This window comes from Scyliorhinus torazame, chromosome 19 (assembly GCF_047496885.1).
Source record: "Scyliorhinus torazame isolate Kashiwa2021f chromosome 19, sScyTor2.1, whole genome shotgun sequence".
Classification (NCBI taxonomy): domain Eukaryota; kingdom Metazoa; phylum Chordata; class Chondrichthyes; order Carcharhiniformes; family Scyliorhinidae; genus Scyliorhinus; species Scyliorhinus torazame.
The window spans coordinates 102,199,654-102,224,800 of NC_092725.1; the positions used below are offsets into that span (position 1 = coordinate 102,199,654).

General features: G+C 47.6%; 1 protein-coding gene across 2 annotated transcripts; it reads left to right on the forward strand.

The window, feature by feature from the left end:
- The first annotated feature begins 1,944 nt into the window (after positions 1 to 1,944).
- kera (keratocan) lies at positions 1,945 to 24,457 on the forward strand. Of its 2 annotated transcripts, none has more exons than XM_072484948.1 (3): positions 1,945 to 2,212; positions 13,823 to 14,703; positions 21,315 to 24,457. In XM_072484948.1, the coding sequence occupies exons 2-3, from the start codon at positions 13,836 to 13,838 to the stop codon at positions 21,485 to 21,487; spliced, it is 1,041 nt and encodes a 346-aa protein (XP_072341049.1). In that variant the 5' UTR covers positions 1,945 to 2,212; positions 13,823 to 13,835; the 3' UTR covers positions 21,488 to 24,457. The 2 variants fall into 2 exon arrangements, with proteins under 2 accessions (XP_072341049.1, XP_072341050.1); XM_072484949.1 differs by having other exon boundaries at positions 13,828 to 14,703.
- Positions 24,458 to 25,147: the final 690 nt, after the last annotated feature.

Genomic DNA, 25,147 nt, shown 5'->3' on the forward strand with positions numbered 1-25,147 from the left:
TAGTAAAACAAGGTCAAGCCAGACTCCTCGGCGCCAGCAGGAGCCAAGACAAAGGAAGGCCAACGGACACCTAGGGACTGCCCAGCGATCAGGGAACAGCTCCAGTATTGGAGAAATCGATCCAAGTGATCGGAACGCAGACCAATCACTTGGAACCAGGTACGGGGTCCGCCCAAAGGGGCGGGAAGCCCCTGGGGACTATAAAGTAGAGTCCCCAAGTTCAAATCGTCCTTCTTGGCAGGGTCACTCAGCAGATCGAACCAACCCTTGACAGTGAACTGCCTAAGTTGCTGCACCAACCAAGTAAGTCTCCAGCCAACGCACGCTACGAGATAGGCGCTCCTAGCTACCAGTCCATACCAGCTTTGAAGCCCGCAGATTCAGAACCCGAACGAAAGGCCATTTGTTCCCCTGACCTGGTGGGCCAGTCCGAAGCTAAGTATAGGCCTATAGTGTTAGAGATAATCTAGTAAGTAGAGTTTTATGCATGAGTAGTGATTGACTGTGTATAATAAATGTGTTTGATTTGAAACTTACTAACTGGTGTACTGAGTTATTGATCAGTACTTGAACTTGAACCTCGTGACGGTATCATAAAGATACCTGGCAACTCTAGAGCAAAGGTTATAGAAACAGAGCAAATTAAGTAAAGATACAACGGGCAACAGCCACATACCAGCAGACTTGGGACTATATCACCGTTTCTTCATTGTTGCTGGATCATAGCACTCCCTTCCTAACAGCATTGTGGGTGATGTGTAGGGTGTACCTACACCATAAGGACTGTAGCGGTTCACGAAGGCCTTTCACGCTGGGCCTTCAGCACTGCAAGCAGCTCAATCCCTAATCCTCCCTCCCCTTCTCTTTCTTCCTAAAGATGGTCCTTGAAAACACCTTGTTGATCAAGCTTTCGATCTCCTGTCAAAGGTGATACATAAATGCAATTTGTTTGTGGTGAAAATGGATGTTAGACAGAGCTGGAATAGATTGTTTGGGTGACATTAGTGAGACAGGTGGCTCTTTAGTTTCATGATTATGATCAGTAAAAGCAGCATTCTATTTCCCATGTATTATATTTAAGATTCCCCCACCGTCAATTCACTTGAATTCACGTCTCTGAAAGGTTTCTAGATTGCAAGCCCAGTAACCTCACTACTGTGTGACCGTCCCCACTGGCACAAGGGCTGAGGCATTTTGTTCTTGGATTTAAGGCAGGGATTGGCAACTAGGGAGAGTGGTACTGCTTGCTCACACCAATTAGAGTTGTTCTCTTCCCTGGTTATGTGTGAGTCAGTGAGGAGGAGGCAAATGGGGGGATTGTACTGAAAGCACCTTCAAGGTAGGGCCCCAGACAGCTCTTGTTCGGGCCAAAGGCCATCTACCACATGTGGATGAAACACGTGTGTGATCAGAATTGATTTTGATGATCTACAGGAAGTACATTTATTCAACACACATAGTTCAGAAGTCTGGTTTTAGACATTGACAGGATGAATCGGCTATCCTGGATGTTAGACTTAAATATCCTTGCATCTGGTTTATATCCTGAATCCAAGAAAGATCATTCAGTAAACAGCTGGGATTCCTTATTGTTCTGCAATGTGACAGCAATACACAATGTCACTACTGAATAAAATGAGCTGATCTGAAGATTTCTTCACCACCAATCCATGTGGTTCTATTTTAATTTGCATACTTTTCAAGTGGTGACATTTTGCATTGTTCCACGTATTAAGTAAAATTATTTAAATTATGGTTTGTTCTAAAAGATTAACTGCAGTACTAGCAGCTGTTACAAATTCTTAACCCCCCCCACCCCCGTCCCCCCAGCTTCCCAATCCCTCCTCTGGGTTTCAGATGTGGAGGTGTCTGCTATTTTAGGGTTAAATAAAAGGACTTTGTCAATGTATATGTATTAGCCTGCCTTAATAAAACACAGCAGGCAGGTTCAGCCAATCTCTAACGGGCAAACAATGGTGCGAGAGAGATTGCAGAAAAGTGCAAAGTGTCTTCAGATTAAGCTCTGCTGTGCAGTAGGAGCAAGAGGTTAAAGCTAGACCCTGGAGAGCTCTTAGTTGCTGCCTTGTTTCAGGAACTCAAGGTTGGATGAAAGCTGTTTAAGATAATCCAGCATTCCCTGTAGCAGGAGCAAGCCCTCACAGAGGAACAAGCAAAGCCAAAGGAGAGTTGAGCTGAACTTCTGGAATCCAAGGTAAACTGTTACTGCATTTCTTGAAAGCATAGATTTTTCAGAATATTTATGAGTTTGAGTGTCGCAAAATTAGTCAATGCTTTGATAAGGCATAGTCTATCTTTGCAGAAGAACCATCTTAGATGACTATTTAAGAGAATGCTGTAACTAAATAATTCTACATACATGAACTTGAGTTTGGATAATCTCAAAAAACAATAATTACAGATTTTCAAATGACTATTTAGTTTCTTTAATTTGATGTCCATACTTTATCAGCATGTTTTTTTCCCATGTTTTGAAAATATGAGGAAATTAATCATCTCTGGCTCTGATTTACACAGGTGAAAGCAGATCTAATAAGCAAGGGGATAACCTTTCGTCCATGAGTTAAACTCATAGCAGCTCCTAAATCAAAAAAACCACTCTCCTAACAAGCTGGAGTTTCTTCTGTGTTGAATTCTCCACTGCTTTCTAGAAAACCTTGGCTCGAGCTTTATAGTGTAGATTGGTTCTGATTGAAGAAGTTTACATTTTTCAAAAATACCTAAGACAGATGAAACTATTTATTTTTGTTTGTATTTTTTTTTGGTTGCTGCGTTCCAATTTGAACGTGGGTCTCGAACAAGGATTAAGAGATAATTACCCTGTCGGTCAGATCTACAAATCATCGCAGGTGGTTGGAATGCTAAGCTAGTGCTTGGGGACTATGCAGTTGGGCACAGCATGTGTGGTCTGAGACCCACTTGTGACAAAGAAACGTCTCTAGTCATCCTTACACCGTCTCGGGATGACCATCACAGTGCAGGACAGCGAGTTAGCTGTCATCACTTCAGAGGCTCCGTGCTGTCTCCCCATGTGTCATCCTTCTCCTGCTCCCCTCAGCTCCTTACCTGTATCCTGGTGTTTGGTGATTAATGCTGCATTGCACATCCAGGTCTGTCCCGGACAGTTTACATTTGTACCAGCAAGAAGACCATTGCACGTAAAGCAAAGGGTGCAGGCATTTAATGTGTTCAATATTAACCAAGTGACCACAGTAAAAAAACATGTGGTACAAGTCACAGAACAACATAGTAGTGCTAGTTAATGGGCTTCCTGTTGTGCAATAAAGCTGACAACCTCATTTTGGGGGGAAGATTATTACCTCCTTGTCATGTTTTCTCGCCCTAAACTTTTTTTTCTTTCATGTAGTCAATTGATTAGAGCAATGGTTGCAGTGTATATGTTAACTGCACGGAGCATTTGCCTATTAAATTGACTCACTTAAACATTTTCCTCCTTCATTAATCAAGTAAAATAAGAACGAAAATAAACATGGAGAATAAAAATCTCTGAACTCCAAGTGTTAATTTAGTTGTAAAGTTGATATTTGATCTCTGAAGGAATCAGCTATGTATTCCTGGATCAATAATCAATGGAAGGTTATCGGCCAGGACTTACTGCTTTTTTTTTAGCTGTCCAATAAGCGGTAACAACAGGCAGCTACTATATGTTCCTTTGATGTTGGGTTGGTAATGGAGAAAATTTACTCTTTAGAAAATGCAATCCAGATGAATTTCTTTTATATCAAGGTGATTAAATGTGTATTATGCCTTTGTTACCTCTAGACATGATATTCCAGTGCTCTCACAGCTGGTCTATTTTGTATCCCCACTTAAATTTGGAACTCATCTTAAACCACAAAGTCCTGTTCATCCATCCCACTATGCTCACTGACCAGGGTGACCCAAGCCCTAGCAGGGCCCAGGCACAAGCAAATATTTCCAACACTTTGCCAGAACAACAGTAATCGTTGGCCGAGTAGCCTGCCAGTCAGATGGTCCACCCACCACATTGGCTGCTTTGGAAGCTACCAGGGCAATGGTAATTATTGACCAAGTAGACCATGCCACGTTTTCAACTCCTTTCTCTCTTGCTTGCCTCGCGTGAGGAGAGTTCTGTTTGTTGGGCATTAGCGGCAGAAGACACGGTGGACGATTTCTTCAGACGTGGATTGCAAGGTGAACAAGGCAAAGCGTCTGCCTCTGCAGTAAGTTAAGGGCTTTACTCCCCCATCCTGCCTCATGGTTTCCTGATACAATGTTCCAGCTCCTCTGTCCCCAACACTACGTTACATCGAGCGTTCTCAAATCCACACTTGATAGCCAGGATTCCCAACCTCTTCCTGCTCAATGGTTAGGTTTTCCAGTCAACCACCCTTGAGCGGGAGGAGGCAGTCTGTTTTTCACTTGAGTATATCCAATTTGCTTCAACCGGTACAGTTTCCAGTTCAAAGAATCATTGAAGCAGCACATGTCAACTGGCTCCACTTAATTAAGGGGGACGGTTAATGAGATGGGGGAGAGGGGAATAAGGGGCTCGTAAACAAGTGCACCAGGATTTGTCTCCTGGTCCCTGTTGCTCACCTACAATAGCTCCTGGTTGTGGTAGTACCAGGTATTGCGGTACCTGAAAGGCTGATGACCATTGATTAGACCCAGGAGTCTACCATTGGCTGTTGTTACGTAGCTCCGCCCTGACAGGCGGAGTATAAGAGATGGTGCCGTCCCAGCAGCCTTCACTTTCTGTACCGAAGCTGCTGGGGAACAAGTTCTAGTACATTATGAAATCACTTCGTCTTGAGTGTAATTGATTGCGCATCAATTTAATCTACTAGAATTAAGCTGGAAGGATGGATCTCCGAATCAAACCGGAGTGCCTTCAACTCAGCCCCCACACGGAGAACTCGGCTGCAATATTTAAACACTGGCTGGCGTGCTTTAAAGGCTACCTCGAGACGGCCGGAGGCACCCCCTCAGAAGGACAGAAAATGCACCTCCTGCGCTCAAGGGTCAGCCCTGGGATCTACACCCTTATCGAGGAGGCAGAGCACTATGATGCCGCGATCGAACTGTTAAAAGGACATTATATCCGCCCTGTAAATCAGGTCTACGCACATCACCTGCTTGCGACTAGACGGCAAAGCCCCGGGGAATCGTTGGAAGATTTCTACCGGGCGCTACTGGTGCTGGGCTGAAACTGTGGCTGCCCGCAAGTTTCGGGGAGCGAGCACACGGAACTTTTAATCAGGGATGCCTTCGTAGCAGGTCTGAGCTCCTCAGATATCCGCCGAAGACTCCTAAAAAAGGACACCCTGGGACTTAGAGAGGCCCGGTTCCTGGCAGGGTCCATGGACGTTGCCTACAAAAGCGCGCAGTCCTATGCGCCCGACCATGCGGCGGCCCCCTGGGCTGCGTGGCACCCCACAGCGGCAGCCCCACAGACCTTCCCCCTGACCCCGCAGGCCTGCGCTACGAGACGGCCCGCTAACGCCGCCGGGCCCCGCTGTTTCTTCTGAGGGCAGGCGAATCATCCCCGCCCGCGCTGCCCGGCCCGCACCACCGCCTGCAAAGGGTGCGTCAAGAAGGGCCACTTTGTGGGGGTCTGCCAGGCCCACGCCATGGCCGCAGTCTCCAGCGACTATAGACCGTCGCGGCAACCCCCCCTTCAGGCCCCGACCGGCCAGCACTCACTGCCACCCCCCTATCCTAGGGCCACCTGCGACCCACGGGCGTGGCCATCTTGCCCCCCGGACACCACGCTGGACGGGTGGGCGCCGCCATTTTGTCCATTGCTGCCGCCATCTTGTTCATCCCCGGACACCATGTGCGACCCATGGGTGACATCATCTTGGATGGGGCCCCAGGCCCCCAGCACGGCCGACTACACGCTGCCCGATCAGAACTCGCAATTGCTTCATCTGGCCTTGGTGACACTGGACCAGAGTCGACCCCGGACACTCGCAACAGCTACAACGACGGTCTTCATCAACGGCCACGAGACGTCTTGCCTGATTGACTCTGGGAGCACGGAAAGCTTTGTTCACCCCGACACGGTAAGGCGCTGTTCACTTGTAACCCACCCTGTAAATCAAAGGATCTCCCTGGCCTCCGGGTCACACTCGGTGGAGATAAAGGAGTTCTGCCTAGCGAACCTCACTGTCCAAGGCAGGAAATTCGACAATTTCCACCTGTATGTCCTGCAGCACCTCTGCGCGGCTACCCTCCTGGGGCTGGACTTCCAATGCCATTTGCAAAGCCTGACCTTTAAATTCGGTAGCCCTATACCTCCCCTTACTGTCTGCGGCCTTGCGACCCTTAAGGTCGACCCGCCTTCCCTGTTTGCGAACCTCACTCTGGATTGCAAACCCGTCGCCACCAGGAGCAGGCGGTACAGTGCCCAGGACCGGACCTTCATCAGGTCAGAGGTCCAAAGGCTGGTGGGGGAAGGGGTCATTGAAGTGAGCAACAGTCCCTGGAGAGCTCAAGTAGTGGTGGTAAAGCCCGGGGAAAAGCATAGGATGGTCATTGACTACAGCCAGACCATCAACAGGTTTTGCGCAGCTGGACGCGTACCCTCTCCCCTGTATAGCCGACCTGGAAAACAGGATCGCACAATACAAGGTCTTCTCCACGATGGATCTCAAGTCCGCCTACCACCAGCTACCCCTACGTAATAGTGACCGCAAGTACACTGCCTTCGTAGCAAATGGGCGGCTCTATCAATTTTTAAGAGTTCCCTTTGGTGTCACTAATGGGGTCTCGGTTTTCCAGCGAGAGATGGACCAAATGGTTGACCGGTATGGCTTACGTGCAACGTTCCCGTATCTGGATAATGTCACCATCTGCGGCCATGACCAGCAGGACCACGACACCAACCTTCGCAAATTTCTCCAGACCGCGAAAATCCTTAATCTGACATACAATAAGGATAAATGCGTGTTTAGCACCGACCGTCTAGCCATTCTAGGCTACGTAGTGCGAAGTGGAGTCATAGGCCCCGACCCTGAGCGCATGCGCCCCCTCATGGAGTTCCCCCTCCCTCACTGCCCCAAGGCCCTGAAGCGTTGCCTCGGGTTCTTCAGCTATTATGCACAGTGGGTCCCCAACTACGCAGACAAAGCCCGACCCCTAATCCAGTCCACAACCTTCCCCTTGTCGACGGAGGCCCGCCAGGCCTTCAGCCGCATCAAAGCAGACATTGCAAAGGCCACGATGCGCGCCATCAATGAGTCCCTCCCCTTCCAGGTCGAGAGCGATGCGTCCGACGTAGCTCTGGCGGCCACCCTAACCAAGCGGGCAGGCCCGTGGCGTTCTTCTCCCGTACCCTCCATGCTTCCGAAATTCGCCATTCCTCAGTCGAAAAAGAGGCCCAGGCCATAGTAGAAGCTGTGCGACATTGGAGGCATTACCTAGCCGGCAGGAGATTCACTCTCTTCACGGACCAACGGTCGGTTGACTTCATGGTCGATAATGCACAGCGGGGCAAGATTAAAAACGACAAGATCTTGCAGTGGAGGATAGAACTCTCCACCTTAAACTACGAGATCTTGTACCGTCCGGGGAAGCTAAACGAGCCTCCTGATGCCCTGTCTCACGGCACTTGTGCCACTGCACAAGTGGACCGCCTCCGAGCCCTCCACGAGGATCTCTGCCACCCGGGTGTCACTCGCTTTTTCCATTTTGTCAAGACCCGCAACCTGCCCTACTCCATCGAGGAGGTCAGGTCAGTCACCAGGGACTGCCAAATCTGCGCAGAGTGCAAACTGCACTTCTACCGGCCAGAGAGGGCGCACCTGATAAAGGCTTCCCGTCCCTTTGAACGCCTCAGCATGGATTTCAAAGGCCCCCTCCCCTCCACCGACCGCAACACGTATTTCCTGAACGTGATTGACGAGTACTCCCGGTTCCCTTTCGCCATCCACTGCCCAGACATGACCACAACCACCGTCATCAAGGCCCTCCAGGGTATCTTTACACTGTTCGGTTTCCCCGCGTACATACACAATGATAGGGGGTCCTCCTTTATGAGTGACGGACTGCGTCAATTCCTGCTCAGCAAGGGCATTGCCTCGAGCAGGATGACCAGTTACAACCCCCGGGGAAACGGACAGGTGGGGAGGGAGAACGGAACGGCCTGGAAGACTGTCCTACTGGCCCTACGGTCCAGGAATCTCCCAGTCTCCCGCTGGCAAGAAGTCCTCCTGATGGCCCTCCACGCCATCCGGTCGCTGCTCCGTACAACCACAAATCAGACACCTCATGAACGCCTCCTTGTTTTCCCCAGGAAGTCCTCCTCCGGGACCTCGCTCCCAACCTGGCTAGCGACACCCGGACCCATCCTGCTTTGGAAGCACGTGCGGGCGCACAAGTCGGACCCGTTGCTCGAGAGGGTCCACCTCTCAGTACGCCTACGTGGCGTTCCCTGACTGCCGGCAAGATACAGTCTCCCTTCGGGACCTGGCACCCGCCGGAACCCCACGCGCCCCCGAACCGTTGCCCCCCATTCCCCCCCCCCCCCCCCCCAGCGCATCACTGGAGGGTCAGTGCTCCCACCGCTCCTGCCTAGGCCCGCCCACCCACCGACGCCCCCTACAGGCCCCCCCCCCATGTCAACCTTTTGCCCCAACAGCGCCGCCTAGGGGTGATGAAGCTGCCAGGGAGAACGAAACCACGCCCCCGGAGTCAGAACCACTGCGACCCCCACCAGAATCGCCACCGAAGCCCAGACGCTCCAGAAGGACGACAAGGCCACCCGACCGACTGATTGCTTCGCTGTGACTCTAACTGTGAACTTTGTAAATATCCTCGGCAGCACAGTACCTCCATACCTGGTCATACCATGTTAAAGGCGACTGTTGCCACTGACCACCACCCCCATCGGACTCTTTTTTAACAGGGGGTGAATCTGCTAGTACCAGGTATTGCGGTACCTGAGAGGCTGATGACCATTGGTTAGACCCAGGAGTCTACCATTGGCTGTTGTCACGTAGCTCCGCCCTGAAGGCGGAGTATAAGAGATGGTGCCGTCCCAGCAGCCTTCACTTTCTGTACCGAAGCTGCTGGGGAACAAGTTCTAGTAGATTAAAGCCTTCAGTTATGAAATCACTTCGTCTTGAGTGTAATTAATTGCGTATCACTGGTCCAGCAACATCTCTATTTGAAAATTCTCATCCAGGTTTTCAAATCCTTCCCGAGGCTCGCCCCCTCCCTATCGCTGTAATCTCTGCCAGCCCCTGCAAACCTCCCGAGATCTTTCTGCTCCTTCATATCTGATCCTGACCAACCCCCATTTTTATTGTTCCGCCATTGGTGAATGTGCCTTCAGCTACCGGGGCCCTCGATTTGTGAATCCCACCTAAGCCTTCCCACCTTTTCACCTCTCTTGCCACATTCAAGACACTGCTTAACACCGCTATAATCACGCTTTTGGTCACTTGATTTGGTATTCCTTAGCTCAAAGCAAATTACTGCGGATGTTGGAATCTGAAGCAAAAACAGAAAATACTGGACAATCTGAGCAGGTCTGACAGCATCTGTGGAGAGAGAACGGAGCTAATATTTCGAGTCTGGACAACTTTGTCAAAGCTACAAAGAGTCATCGAGACTCGAAACATTAACTCCATTCTCTCTCCACAGATGCTCGCAGACCAGCTAAGATTATCCAGCATTTCCTGTGCTTGTGTTAATATTACCTTATGTGGCTCGGTGTTGAATTTGGTTTGTTAAATGCCCCTGTTAAACTTCTCAGCACATTTCAGTATTTTAAAGTCTATAAACGCATGCTGTGGTTGGATCATATTGAACACATTGGGAGGAATTCTCCATTCCTGTCACAGCGTTGATGGGGGCGGGGCCGGAAAATTCTACCAGCCGTTCAAAAGTCCATTGCCTTCGGCAGGACTGGGAAATCCCGTAGACGGGAGGTATAATAAAATTCCTCCAGTATCCTGGTATCAGTGAAAAGGTTTGCTGATGCACATTGATAACATTTTCTTCAACATTGATATCTTTCTTTCAGTGTATTCGCAAAAATGCCAAAGACATTCCCCTGGCTTCACCGGAAACACAAATCGCGATTGGCCGGGGAACAGCGGATAATCAAAAAATTGCGGTTTGCGCCCGGTGGCAATTCTAGCGTCATGCTCCGGTCATTCTAGCATCATGCTCCGGTCCCTTGCTGGTGGCGATATCTATGTGTGTGCCCCGCAGCATCAGATCCATGCGAAACGGTAATTTGCACGGATTTCAATATCATTAACGGCTTGGATACTTCATGCTCAACCCCTCCGCGATGCTCCATCCCTCTTAGGCGGAGGTCTTGCGAGTGTGAATTAATATAAGTATTTAGAAGCGGAGCCTGTGCACCATGGCTGCTGAGGGGCAGTGGTAGGCTAACCAAACACTGAAAAATACTTTAAAATTGTTGTGCTTGCTGTGGGGGGGGGGGGGGGGGGGGGGGGTGGCTGCCCGGGCTGAAGGCGCGAGCGGGAAGCGACTTGGTGCCAAGTCCTTGGACTCGGGGTGTCCCCCTCGGGATTGGGGTGGCCTGGCTCATTGCTGCCATTGTGGATTTAACACAACCCTTTGGTGCTGCTTACAGCCCCTGGATGTTCAATCTGCTGTGTCATTTGAATGCTCAGAAGGCCTCTGGTCATCTAGGAACCCACCAGGCCACCCCTCTGGACACCCTCATTTCCTGGTTGCTTCATCAATGCGATGAGCATGGCCAAGCTCAATCAGGGGCCCACCAGGTGTTGGCACTCCTCAGAAGCGCTCATCTCGACCAGAAGACACCTGCACCGTGGCCTTTGGGACCCTCCCTGGTTCTCTGCCACTGTCAGGGTAGAGGCCTCACCAGTGACTCCACCCCTCTGTATCACCAGCTGTTTCCTCCTGGTGAGGCTGGCAGTGCTGACGGCCTCTTCCAGCTCCTCCAAGGCGCTGTTCAGGAGGGCAGGTTTGAGTCTGCGGCCCACCCTGGGGAAGAGGGTGTCCCTTCTCTCCTCACTAGCATGGAGTTGTGGGTCCACCTTGGACTCCCAACCTCGGGAGGGACAGGTCTTCATGGTGGCTGCAATGAGTGTGCGGTAAGTGGAGCGGTTACAAACAGCTCCAGCTGTCAGGCTCTTTAGCACTAACTCCGGCCCAGTGGTTACAATTCTGGCTGGGCCAGGAATTGATCTGAATTCAGACCGGCAGAGTGCTGGCCCATCATAATGTCTGACCCGCTTACCGAAGACCACCCCGAATGGGAGTGCGAATCGCACAATATTCATTTGGCCTGGAATTCTCCGACCATTCAGATTCTCTTTTTGCTCCGGCAGCGCATCCCGCCCGCCAGTTTCCCGGCGGCGTGGGGTGGCCTCAATGGGAAATCCCCTTGACAAGTGGGGGGAACAGAGAATCCTGCTGCCAGCGAATGGCGTGCCGTAGAGAAACACACGGCTTTGGGGAACAGAGAATCCCGCTCTTAGACCCACAAATGGAGAATTCCCGCCATTGTTTTTTTACATTTCTGAGATTGGGGAGTGGACAGTTTGAGATCTCCATTATATTTTATGGGTTTGCTGGCGGACGCAGATGGTCTGGATTGAACAGTGAGGATGCTGAATGGATAAATTGTCTACATTTTCACATGATTTCCTTTTGAAAGATCAAGGACTACTTAGACAGAAGTTCCCCTCAGGATTTGATGCAGAAGAGTCTTTGATCAGTCAGACTGTAAACCCAATGGTGGATTATACTGTCTCGATGTAATCGTTTATCTTTATTATCCCACACTCCCCTATCCCCACTCAGCAGGGGAAGTTAAAATATCACCCCTCACTCACCTCCCCACCCACAATCTCAGTTAAAAGGGATTTACCGAAACCTTTCCCAGCCCAAACTAGCAATTTTAAATTAAAGGCATTGTGGATGCCTGTTCCAAGTTAACCAAGGGCCTCTTTGAATATGCAAATTGAGATCTGTTGATATAATTGGGACCCAGCCTGCCACTTTAACCTGAGATGTGGGTAATTTATTTCACTGTTAGGCAAAACCTGCCAGAAATAGCAGCCAGACCAGGTTTCTTTGTGGGATCAGGAGACTCCTCCAGGTCCTACAAGGACACCAGGGGCCTTTCTTGCCCAGGGCTCCACCCCACCGCCCCCTTGCTTTGCATGCCCTCCTCTTACCGAGCTTGTCCATTGAATCCCTGATGAGGTCTTTGAGCTGCTTTAATTCCCATGGGATGCCATTTCAAACTATGAAAGAGAGAAAACGCAACCTCAAGCTGCAGCCAGGGAAGTACTTTGAAAGCGTAGAGACTTTTGTAATGTAGGAAAATGAGGGAGCCATAATTACACCACAGCAAGATCCCACACACAGCACCAAGATAGCCACCAATTCATCTGTTTTTAACGACGCATGTTGGCCAGGATATTGGGGAGAATGACCCTGTTCTTTTTCAAAATACTGTTGTGGAATCTTCCATGTGCACCTGAGAGGGCAAGTTTAACATCATGAAAGGCTGAGGCTGGGATTTCCTGGCCCCGCCTGCTGTGGGCATCTTCCGGTGTTGCCGAAAGTCAGCAGACCTTTGGCTACCCTGCCGTACACCCCGTGGTGCATCCCACCATGGGGGACTGAAAACCCCAGCCAGAACCTCTGACAGTGCAGCGGTCCCTCAGTATTGCAATTGGGATGTTAGCTGAGTCTGATGCAGATGTAGATGTGACATTTCTGTGGCTGTAGAATTGTGTATCTTTAGAGCAGGGCTTTCCAATTTGTGGGTCATGACCCCTAGTGAGATCATGAAACAAAGTTTTGGATTGGCTACTGTGGGGCTCGGACTGATTTCTGACAGCTGTGAGGCCCCTTTAAGTCCTCACATTTCTATTGGTGGTCGTGGTCCAACAGACTGCTCTCTGAAGTCCGATTGCTGCCGCAAAAGAAATCTGTGAATAGAATAGAATGGTACAGAATCACTACAGTGCAGAAGGAGGCCATTCGACCCTTGAGTCTTCACCAACCCCTGGAAAGAGCACCTTACCTAGGCCTGCGCCCTAACCCCATCCCCGTAACTCCACCTAACCTTTTTGGACACGAAGGGGAAATTTAGCATGGCCAATCCACCTAACTGGCACATCTGTGGGAGGAAAGCCATGCAGACACGGGGAGAATGTGCAAACACAGACAGTCATCCGAGGCTGGAATTGAACCCGGGACTTGTATTAGCACTGCTAACCACTGTGCCACTGTGCCGCACATGGTAAAAATGTTGCCTTTTCATCAGCTCCCCCAAAACTCAACTTCTGTGCAACCCCACCCCGATCTTGAACTAAAGCCATCTCCTCCATTCATCGACACCCCACTCTCCCTGCTCAACAGCTATCGTATCCCTCAATTTTTTACCCTGGGGGTCACACAAAAACTGAGGCATTAAAATGAGTCACACTGGGAAAGCGTTTTGGGAAGCTTTGCTTTGGAGATAACACTGGGCTCATGTGATCTCCTGAAGTTGTTTCAGTTACCAGTGGTAGGCAGCGAAGAACTTTCCAGAAACTTACTGATCTGTTTTTATTTGTCACTGGTCTCACAATTTTGCCTCTTTAAGCAGATGACATGGCTCCACTAATCACTGAGGGAATCGGGCAAGAGAAGGGCAGTGGGGGCATGGTTTTAATCATAACACTCCAGCCACCATGGAGTGTGGGGCAGAATTGTCCCACCACGTTTATAAAATTCCTCATCTGATATAGAGTTATGCTGAACAAAAAGTGTGAAGAAACAATTGTTTTTTTTGACCACTCTTTTTTTTTCCCAGGGTAGCTGCGAACATGAAAGTTGTGGTTCAGCCCGTTCTAGTTGCTTTATTCCTGAGCAGTGGTGTTTGGTGCCAGGACATGTCAAACTATATAGAGCGCATGGAATATTTTTATGAATGCCCGAAAGAGTGTCGATGCCCTCCTAACTTTTCTAATGCCCTGTACTGTGACAGTCAAAACCTCCGAGAGATGCCCAAAGTGCCATCAAGGGTCTTGTATGCGTACGTTCAGAACAATGTCATTGAAGCACTTTCAGAGAAGGCCTTCAAGAACAAAACACATTTGAGTTGGATAAACTTAAATAAGAACAAGATCACAAACAGCAACATCGAGAAGGGTCTCTTTCAGAAGATGGAAAACCTGCTCTACCTCTACTTAGAAGATAATAATCTTGAGGAAGTGCCTGCACCCCTGCCGAGCAACCTAGAGCACCTGCGCCTGGCCAGGAACAAGATTTCCAGCATTCCCGAGGGAGCCTTCACCAACCTGGAGAAGTTGATGGTCCTCGACCTGCAGGGGAACAATCTGAGGGACTTTGCCATTGAGGTGAACACTTTTCGAGGACTGAAGACTCTGATGCAGCTTAATTTGGCCAAAAATGGCTTGAAGGAAATGCCCATGCAACTGCCCGCTTCGACCCTGCAACTCTTCTTGGACAATAACGCCATTAAGACAATACCACAGAACTACTTCAGCGGTCTGCCCAGGCTGAGCTCGATCAGGCTGAACCATAATGAGATTTCTGACACTGGAATTCCTGAAACTGTTTTTAATGAGTCGTCCATAATAGACTTGCAGCTGTCTCACAACCAACTCACCGCAGTCCCATCCATCCATTTTAGTCTTGAACACTTGTACCTTGACCACAATCAAATCAAAAGTAAGTAACAAGTTATTATTGTTTTGAGAACAAGAGTAAGTGCATTTCAAGCATTATTCACAAACTGGGCAAGCCACAGAAATTAGATTCAGAAATGACCAGATATGACACATACGGGCTATTCGCCAATGTTGCCCCTGTTGCAATGCATGCCCTAAGTAGTTTTATGGTTCTTGAAGTAATAGATCGCCAAATTGTTGACTCTGGTAATCAATGAGATTGTTGGGCAGATGTTATGAAGTTGCAATTCTGGGGCAGAATTGTCATACGGGAGTGAACTCACGAACATAAGGAATAGGAGCAGGAGTAGGCCATTCAGCCCATCGAGCCTGCTGTGCCATTCAATAACATTATGGCTGACCTGGCTGATCAGAGCATCAATTCTACCTTCTTACCTGCCCCCATAACCCTTGTAGATCAAAAATATATCCAACTCAGCCTTGAACATATTCAATGGCCCAGCCTCCACTCCTATAAGATATCATCAGAATTTGGATATGGAAATCAGTAGACACTACAAGAATTTCCATTCATAAATCATAAAGTTATACCGGTTGAACCAATAGTCCTTCTTGGTAGCTCATTCCACACATTTATTATCTGTTACCTTGAAGAATTCCACCTGACTTCATTTTTTACTCCTGAATTGGAGTTTATCACTATCCCTCACTTCATGTTTCTAGACAACTTTGAAACCTGCACCATAGGTTATAAATTTACTGTAATCACTGGAGTGAAGCCTTATGAAAAGCAGACTACAGTTCCAAGTATATAATCTAATTTAATTTTCCTTGCACACCATTATCAATGATATCCTTTGAATACTTTGAGGTCTTGATTAAACAGGACATTATGTCATTCATGTCGACTGTTCTTTAACCTGCTAAAGCTTTCTCAATACCATCCATTTGACTTCTCAAAACTGTTTTATCGGCACTTCCTAATGTTACTGGGCCAACATTATGTTATTTAAACCTTCATTCATTTCCGTCCCATTTCCTTTGAGACTTTGTTGGACCTGGAGTATTATCTATTTGGTTAGCACTGGTAAATCTTTATGCCTATGGTCCTTGAAAGACAGAGTCTGGCTGAGGATCTGAGTTCTAAACAAACCAATTTGCATTTATATAGCGACTTTCATGACCTCAGGATGACCCAAAGTACTTTACATCCAATTGAAGCCCAGACGCTGTTATAACTCAGGAAACACTGCAGCCAATGTGTGTACAGGAATCTCTCACAAAGAGCAATAAGGTCATGAACAGATAATCTTTTTTTGTTAAGTAATGCTGACTGAGAAATAATTAGTGGTCAGTACATAGAAAAAGGAGATCTTGTGGCGCAGTGGGTAGTACCCCTGAGCAAGAAGCTCCGGCTTCGAGTCCCACCCCAGGACTGGATGGCCAAGAAAAGTGCGTTCATAATGTGACCAAACAGGCTGTGTGTGTCAACCTGCAAATCCTTCCAACACACCAATGGTAAGAGGGGGGGAGACTCCTGGTCAGCCATGCTTGATGCTGAGTGGTTCCCCTTAAGCTGTAAGGTCATGGCGACAGACTAGCGACCTGTTCCAGGTATTACTAGCTATGGAAGCATCAAAAATCTGCACCACTGGGTGCGGGAAGAGAGTTGGAGCACAGAAAGAAGTCCACTGCTCTTCCTCAAAATACTGCGTTGGGATCTTTGAGGTCCACTTGGTTTAACGTCACTTCTGAAAGTTAGAACTCCAAAATTGCAGCATTTCCTCAGTAACTGCACTAATGTGTCAGGATGTACACATAACATTTAAAACAAACAGGCACAAAAAGTTCTACATTGGTCTGAGAAATTGGCTGCCGGCTGCCATTTACCAACTAAGCTGGTGGGGGACAGACAAATGAGCAACCACAACTTCACTACTGAATAGTGGCTTGAATAATAATAATCTTTATTAGTGTCACAAGTAAGTTGACATTAACACTGCAATGAAGTTACTGTGAAAATCTTAGTCACCACACTCTGGTGCCTATTCGGGTACACAGAGGGAGAATTCAGAATGTCTAATTCACCAATCACGCACGTCTTTCCGGACCTGTGGGGGGGAAACCTGAGCACCCGGAGGAAACCCACACAGACACAGGGAGAACTTGCAGACTCCACACTGATAGTAACCCAAGCCGGGAATCAATCCTGGGTCCCTGGCGCGATGAAGGAACAGTGCGAACCACGTGCTACCGACAGTGTGGGAAAAGGACATTGAAGTGGATGATCAGCCACAATCATATCGAATGGCAGAGCAGGCCTGATGGGCTGAATGGCCTACTCTTGCTCCTGTGTTCCTATGGATCATGATCATCTATGGACTGAGGTATATAGGGAGCTCCCATTACGAATGCTGATTTGGAATGTTGAAGTAAAAGTAAAATCAAAGATTGGACAACAGGAATTTTTGGAACAGGAAATGAACACTTGCTTAAGATTTTTGTTCAGTGCAATATAGCTGTAAACTCTATCTGATCCTTTGTTAGTTATGTAGTGCCCAGTTGCTATGCCAATCCAGAGAACCTGATGCCTAAACTTACGCAAGTTGCCCTCCGCAACGGGATTAGAAACATGTGAGGGGCAATCCCATCTCTACAAACTGAGAGCATAAAGTGGGAAATTGCAGCAGTAGTAACCCTCATGGCAACTATTGAAGATGATGGACAGCACACCTACAATATCCTGAAGTCCATAACCACAGACAACATTACTGACTGATATCCCATTCACGCAAAAATGATCCTATCAAACAATAACGCTGCTGTCAATTTTGTCCATTGATTCTAGTTTTCCATGATTTTCTGCGATTTTTGTCATTTATTTATTGCAGGTGTACTTGCGGGCAAACTGTTGTTTACTGTTGTTTAAGATGATCCCAGAACTCTTGCATTTAATAATCATTTCTCTGTGAATCTTGTAACTTTCTTCATTGTGTGATCAGTACATTCCAGAAATCCTTTTTTTTTTAATAATCTTTATTGTCACAAGTAGACATACATTAACACTGCAATGAAGTTACTGTGAAAAGCCCCTAGTCACCACATTCCAGCACCTGTTGGGTAATAGAGGGCGAATTCAGAATGTCCAAATTACCTAATAGCATGCACGTCTTTCGGGACTTGTGCGAGGAAACCAGAACAGCCAGAGGAAACCCACGCAGATAAGGGGAGAACGTGCAGACTCCACACAGATAGTGACCCAAACCGAGAATCGAACCTGGAACCCTGGCGCTGTGAAGCCATAGTGCTAACCACTGTGCTACCGTGCTGCCCCAGCTGCAGAAATCATTCTGCATTGTGAAAGGCTTCCTCTTGTTTCTAACACTCGGGATCAGAAACTGAACTGGAACAACCATATAAACACTGTAGTTACAAGAGCAGGTCAGAGACTGGGAATCCTACAGTGAGTGACCCACCTCTTGACTCCCCAAAGCCTGTCCACCATCCACAAGGCATAAGTCATGAGTGTGATGGAATACTCTCCACTTACCTGGATGAGTGCAGCTCCAACAACACTGAAGATGTTTGAAACCATTCAGGACAAAGCAGCCACTTGATTGGCAGCCCTTCCAGGAACATTCACTCCCTCCACCACCAACACACAGTAACAGCAGTGTGTACCATCTACAAGATACACTGCAGGAACTCACCTTAGACAGCACCTTCCAAACACACACCTGCTACCATCTGCAAGGACAAGGACAGCAGATGCATTGTAACACCACCACCAGAAGGCTCCCCTCCAACCCACTCACCATCCTGACTTGGAATTGCATTGTCGTCCCTTCACTGTACATGCACCTACACCACATGGACGACAGCAGTTCAAGAAAGCAGCTCACCACCTTCTTCTCAGGGGTAATTTGGGATGGGCAATAAATGTTGGCCTAGCCAGCGACACCCACATCCCATGAATTATTTTTAAAATTCAGAGTTCCTGGAGTAGTGTACCGCTTGAAGGAAACATGCCATAAAGATCGACTCAGTTGGTTCATCAGCTGGTGTGGATCACATTGGAACCAACGCACAGGGTTCGATCCCTGTTCCAGCTGGGGTGAATTTAGAGTCTGCCTCCTTGCCCTACCCATGCTGGAGGTTGTCGCCCTGCCTTTCAGAGAACCGTTGAAGATATTTATGTGCATTACCCTGCATTTCCCAATCTGATTATTATTTAACTCGCTGCTATATGGAAAATCATTCTTCTAGCCATCATACTTCATATAAACGAAAATGTGTCGAGGTTATAACTGGGTGAACCTAGCAACAGGCAGCTCTTCATTTCTGCCCTATTAAAAATGATGGATTGTAAGCTTTAATTAATGGCGCCTGAAATGCATTCAGTTGCATCGTTTTAGCGGTCATCCATTTTGTTGGCATGTTTGCCTCTGTTGTGTGACCTCTCACCATAACCCCAATTTTTTTTTTTAAATGTAGAGTATCCAATTCATTTTTTCCAATTCAGGGGCAATTTATTGTGGTCAATCCACCTACCTTGCACATCTTTGGGTTGTGGGGTGAAATCCACGCAAACACGGGGAGAATGTGCAAACTCCACACTGACAGTGACCCAGAGCCGGGATCAAATCTGGGACCTCGGCGCCGTGAGGCAGCACTGCTAACCCACTGTGCCACCGTGCTGCCCTACCATAGCCCCAATTTTAACATAGGATAGTAACCACAGACATGGCAGGCCAAAATGGTCAGAGTTCTGTCCGGATCTCCAGGTGGGGAGCGGGAACTGGGAAAGATTGAGATCAGACTGTGCCTGCGCAGCCTTCGATGAACCAGAGTTTCTGGGTGGTATTCTCCCCCCCTCGCCGCCGGGTGGGAGAATCGCCGGGGCGCCGCGTGAATCGCGCCACACCGCCCCGACCCCTGTACGCGATTCTCCCACCCCCCCTGAAACCAGCGGCGCGTGAATCACGCCGGGCTGCTCGGAGAATCGCCACAAACGGCGAGCGGCGATTCTCCAGCCCGGATGAGCCGAGCGGCCGTGCGTAAATGGCCTACTCCCGCCGGCGCCGGCCACACCTGGTCGCTGCCGGCGGGTACTCGTCGCGAAGGCTTGGGGGCGGCCTGTGGGGGGGGGGGGCTCCGTTCCCAGGGGTGGCCTCCGGAGTGGCCTGGTACGCGATCGGGACCAACCGATCGGCAGGCCGGCCTCTCTGTCGGCGGGCCTCCTTTCTTCCGCCGGTGGGCCTGGATCCATCCGCTATGTTTGTGCGGGTCGGCCTGGGGGAGGACGGCCACCGCGCATGCACTAGTTGGCGCCGGCCCAACTGCGCAGGCGCGGGACCCAAGGTCTTTTACGCCGCCCCAGGTCTCTGACGGCGTGCCGAGACCCCGCCCCCATAAATCGAGCAACGGCCCTGCTAGCCCCACGGTGGGGGGAGAATAGGGGTCTGGGAACGGGCGCCGACGCCGGAGTGAAACACTCCGGTTTGTACTCCGGCGTCGGCACTTAGACTCCCGATGGGAGAATCCCGCCCAAAGTCGTGGATCATCACAATAATGTAATCTCACCACAACATTGCCTCTCTAATTAGCACCCATCCACAGTACCACCATCACTACCAACAACCCCCTCTCACAGTTAACCCCCCCCTCCCCCCCCACCCCCTCTCCCAACAAACAAATGCTGTGGGCAGCTCTCACTCAGCAGTTAAAATTGCGTGTGGCATGAATGGTTCAAGAGTGATGCAAGATAAACTCAAATGCCATCTTAAACTTCCAATCCCACCATCCCCCACCCAGCTCACTCCTGCTAGGAGAGTGAGATTAAAATTGAGGTTTTAACCTTCTCCTACATACAAGCTGTCCCTGTCCCGTTGCTTGGATCTGATCGATAGTCAAGTATTGTATTATCAGGTCCTGAGGCTCACTCAGCGCTAAACATGTGCAGCACAGACCACAAGTGCCTTCCTGGTGAGGAGCCTGTGTAGGGAATGCCTGCAAGGTTACCCAAATCTCCAAAAGTTAGCTAGATTAAGTCAAAGTGCAATGAGACCAATAGCACCTAAAAAGCTTCAGAAAAAGGTGTGTTTTTCAAATTTATTCATTTGATGTGGGTGTCAGAGGGCAGTTCAGGGTCAACATTTCTGTAGATGTGCAGTCACATCTAGGTCAGGCCAGAAGAATAGCCTCTCCTTCCCTAAAGGAACATTAGTGAACCGGATGGGGTGATATGACAATGACTTCATGAAGAGACTAGCTTTGTAGCCCTTCCTCATCACTATGGGCTTCCTCATCATGAGAGCATCATCGCTAGAAATTGATCCATGTTCCGTGGGTGCTAAATGTCCTCTTATGCCTCCAATATGGTGGGCAGAAGTGAGTTGCTCATCATTTTATTGCTGGGGACTTCTTGTTCCTCCATAGAATGAAGCCCAAGGCCCAATACCATGCGCACCTTGGACCTACGTATTCAGATGTTGGAATGAATTGCTCCCCCATTTCTTGGGTCTGCTGAAATATTTCAATCTCTCAGCATCTCAGAAAGCAGAGGGCAAAAATGAAAATAAATTCAATGATAACTTAGTTTTTTTCCTGAACACAAAATTAACCCACAGCTGTGTTTCTTTCAACCCACAGAAATTAATGGAGCTCAGGTCTGTCCCATACCCGTCAACATGATTGACCTGGTGCTGTCAATGGATCAACAGCCTCGTCTCCGATACCTCCGACTCGACGGCAATGGAATCAAACCTCCCATCCCACTTGAGCTCTTGATGTGTTTTAGGCTCCTTACTGGGATTGTGATTTAAACAAGGAAGACCCTACTCTCCAAATCAGTTCAGGGAGAGCGAGAGCTAAAAAAAAAAAGCAAGTCTTGCTGGTCTAGCACTTGCAGTTTGAGATGATTCCTAGTCGTACATCTTCTAAACTAAAAAAACAAAGGGGACAATTAATAGTCTAGTAATGGCAGAAATTCAAATGTGTTAGTTTGGAATAAATACTGTTAGGAACTATATTGAAATGTAATCTCTGGCCAGTAAAAGAAAAGTCACCTCCTGATATAATTGTTTGGGCAGATTTTCCGAGCCCGAATTTGTAGTTAGGTATCTGATTCTCTGCAAGTTTGGATTGGAAAATTGGTACTCCTCAGTCCATTTTCATACCTGCAGTTTTTCAAATGACTTGACCAGACTGAAGTGCTACCTGCAATTACGTCTGGTAGCAGAACCAATCTGATGTTGATATTAAATGTTGATCCTATCTCTGTTGAATTAACTGCTTATTGTTTGATAGAGGGTTTACAAAGCATGCATTTAAGACACTTTATAAGTCGAGCTTGTGACATCCCTAACCCATTTTTCTAGTTAAAATTTGGAATTTTTAAGTCATATTGTACACAGTCCATTCAGGTAAAAAGCAAAATAAGTTGCTTGTTGGCTCATTATCATCTTCCTCTGATCTACAGAATATTGTTACTCCATCTTCAGACTTCACCTGTTAATGCACCATTAGGATGCATCCCAGAATACAAAGCAAGGCTATAAAGACTGGAAATCTGGAACAAAAGCAGGAAATTGGAAATCCACGTCAATGGGAGAAATCACAAAAGGCTGTGGGTGTTTGGGTATGATTGGAGCTTTCAAAACCAAAATTGGTAGCTTTGTGTTAGATGAGAGTGTCAAGGGATAAAGAGCAACGGCAGATTTTTTAAATTTTAAACTTGTCCTTCATGGGATGTGGACATCGTTGGCCAGGCCAGAATTTGTTGCCTTAACACTAATTTACCCTCGAAAGCAATTAAGAATCACCCATCTCGCTGTGGGTCTGGAGTCATGTATATGTCAGACCCAGTAACGACAATAGATTACCTTCCTAAAGGACACTAATGAACCTGATGGGTTTGTACCACAATCAATGATAGTTTCATGGTCACCATTCCTGAGGCTATAGCTTTTAGTTCCAAATTTCTTTTTAAATTGTTGAATTTACATTCCACCGTCAGCCATGTTGAGATGTGAACCCTTGTCCCAAGCATATCTACTTGGTTTTCTGGTGTACTGGTCTATGAAGATTCCCACTATGCTACCATCGCCTCTAATGGTGGATTCGCCAAGATCTAACCGGCTGACAGAGCAGGTTTGAGAGATTGAAAAGCCTACTGGTTTTCCAAAAGCTTCCAACCACAGAGAAACAAAAGATTGGAATCCTGGTGCAAACTTCAGGTTTCTCCCAAATATTAACTTGCCTTTTCTCTTCCAGATGCAGACAAATGCTTTACAGCTTCTTTACGTCAATGCCGTACACTCCTGTCTATTAGCCAGCAACACCAAGTAGCATTTGGACATCATTCCCATTCTGACAACACCATGACTGGCTCACCAGTCATCAAATTCAGGAATGGCTTAGAATTCAACGACATGCTGTGATAATCTAAATTGTGACGTCAAAAAACAAATCATGAAAGAAAATTAATCGCAAAACAGAAGCAAGTATAAATAAAAACCAGAAACTATCTTTATTTAATATTTTCAGTCAATCAGTAAGTTTATACATCACAATTCAATTCTGTAAATGTTTAAAACCAATCCCTGTTTGCGCGGGTTTCCTCCGGGTGCTCCAGTTTCCGCTCATGGTCCAAGAATGTGCAGGTTGGGTGGATTGTCTATGCTAAGTTGCCCTTAGTGTCCAAAAATGGTTAGGTGGGGTTACGGGGATAGGGTGGATGTGTGGGGATCTGGTGGAGGTGTGGGCTTAGGTAGGGTGCTCTTTCCAAGGGTCGGTGCAAACTCGATGGGCTGAATGGCCTCCTTCTGCACTGTAAATTCTATGATTCTATGATAAAATGTTGGAAGCAGATAAAAGGTCAGTCTGGCGTCTGAAAGGGGAACAGAAGGTGGCCATTCAGCCCATCGTGCCTCGGTCCACCCTTTGAAAGCCCTAACCAAATAGTCCCACTCTCGTGCTCTTTCCCCACAGCCCTGAAAATTGTATAAAGTTCCTTTTTAAAAGTTACTATTGGATCTGCTCCCACTGCCCTTACAGGAAGTGTTTTCCAAATTGTAACAATTCACTGCATTAAAAAAGTTTTCATCGGCCTCCTCCATCTTGGTTCTGTTGCCAATTACCGTAAATGTTTACTGGCCCTCGGTGGAAACAGTTTTGCAATTTGCAAGTAGAAGTCTGGGTAGTATTGAGCAAACAGCACCATTGAAGGATTAACAGCACATTAGTATACACTTGAATTGTGCTGTATGTACAGGAGAAATGGTGGGAGCTTATGCAGCTGCCTTGGAGCCTTGTTGATCGTTCACTCGCCGTACCGTCCACAAAAAACTCCCAATACATGGAAACTATGGGCGAGGCTCCCATCAGAATGACCATCTTGAAAAATGACCCCCCCCCCCGATATGCTTGCTGAATTAACTGGACGTTCACTGAACTGACACGACACAGCAATATATTTTGATCTGATAATATCGCTAAAGCACCAGAAAAATATGTTCCGAAATACAATTGTTTAATATTCCTAGATGCAATAGAGAAACCTATACAGTATGATAGAGGGCATGTCTATGTTTAACTAGATTCTTTTGCATTAAATGTGCTTTATTATGCAATAATTTAGTGTTAAGCTTATAATCATAGAAAAGTGCTGTGTAATATGCACATTATTACAGCATTGCAAAATCTTACAATAAACATGCATGGACAAAATTAATTTATTTCCATTTCCAATAAATAAGCTACTGGAGCATTTTTATATTATCGCAAGAATAATAAAATGTCAAAGAAAAAGAAAGCTGTCTCACTTATTACAACTTGTGCAAAGAGGGAGGCTACGGATAAGTAATTGGGCAAACGTCCGAAAGTTCCCCCTGTGTTGTTTTGGCAAAAAGAATGAACCTCTGGCTTAGTGTTTAGGCCCTGGGGACAGGTCTTTTAGCTGAGTTTCTTCTATTCTCTTTCCACACCCAACGGTGCACTAAGGCAGATATTTATCCATTTCCATAGTTAGTTATTTCTGCAAGGTCGCTCGTCTGTCATCAGAGGCTTATGGCTTGATGTACACCACTCCACATCAAGCATGGCTGACGAGGAGTCTCTCCCACTCTTACCGCCAAACATTGGTGTGTTTGGAAGGATTTATAGGCTGACACACTCAACCTGCTTGACCTTAAAGGGACAAATAGAACCTGAGAATGAAGGAAACTGCCAGCTCTCGTTGGCAATGCCGACAAATATAATACGTGGGAGTTGAATTATAAGAGAGGATGTCTTGACTAGGCCTTCTTCTTCCAATCACCACTACTTTATTAATGCACAAGAATTAGAAGTAGAAGTAGACCCTCAGTACGATCATGACTGATCTTTTACTTCAATTACAATTTCCCCCAGTATCCCCAAATATGTCAGAATAAAAACAGAAGCTGCTGGAAATACTCAGCAGATCAGGAGGCATCTATGGAGAG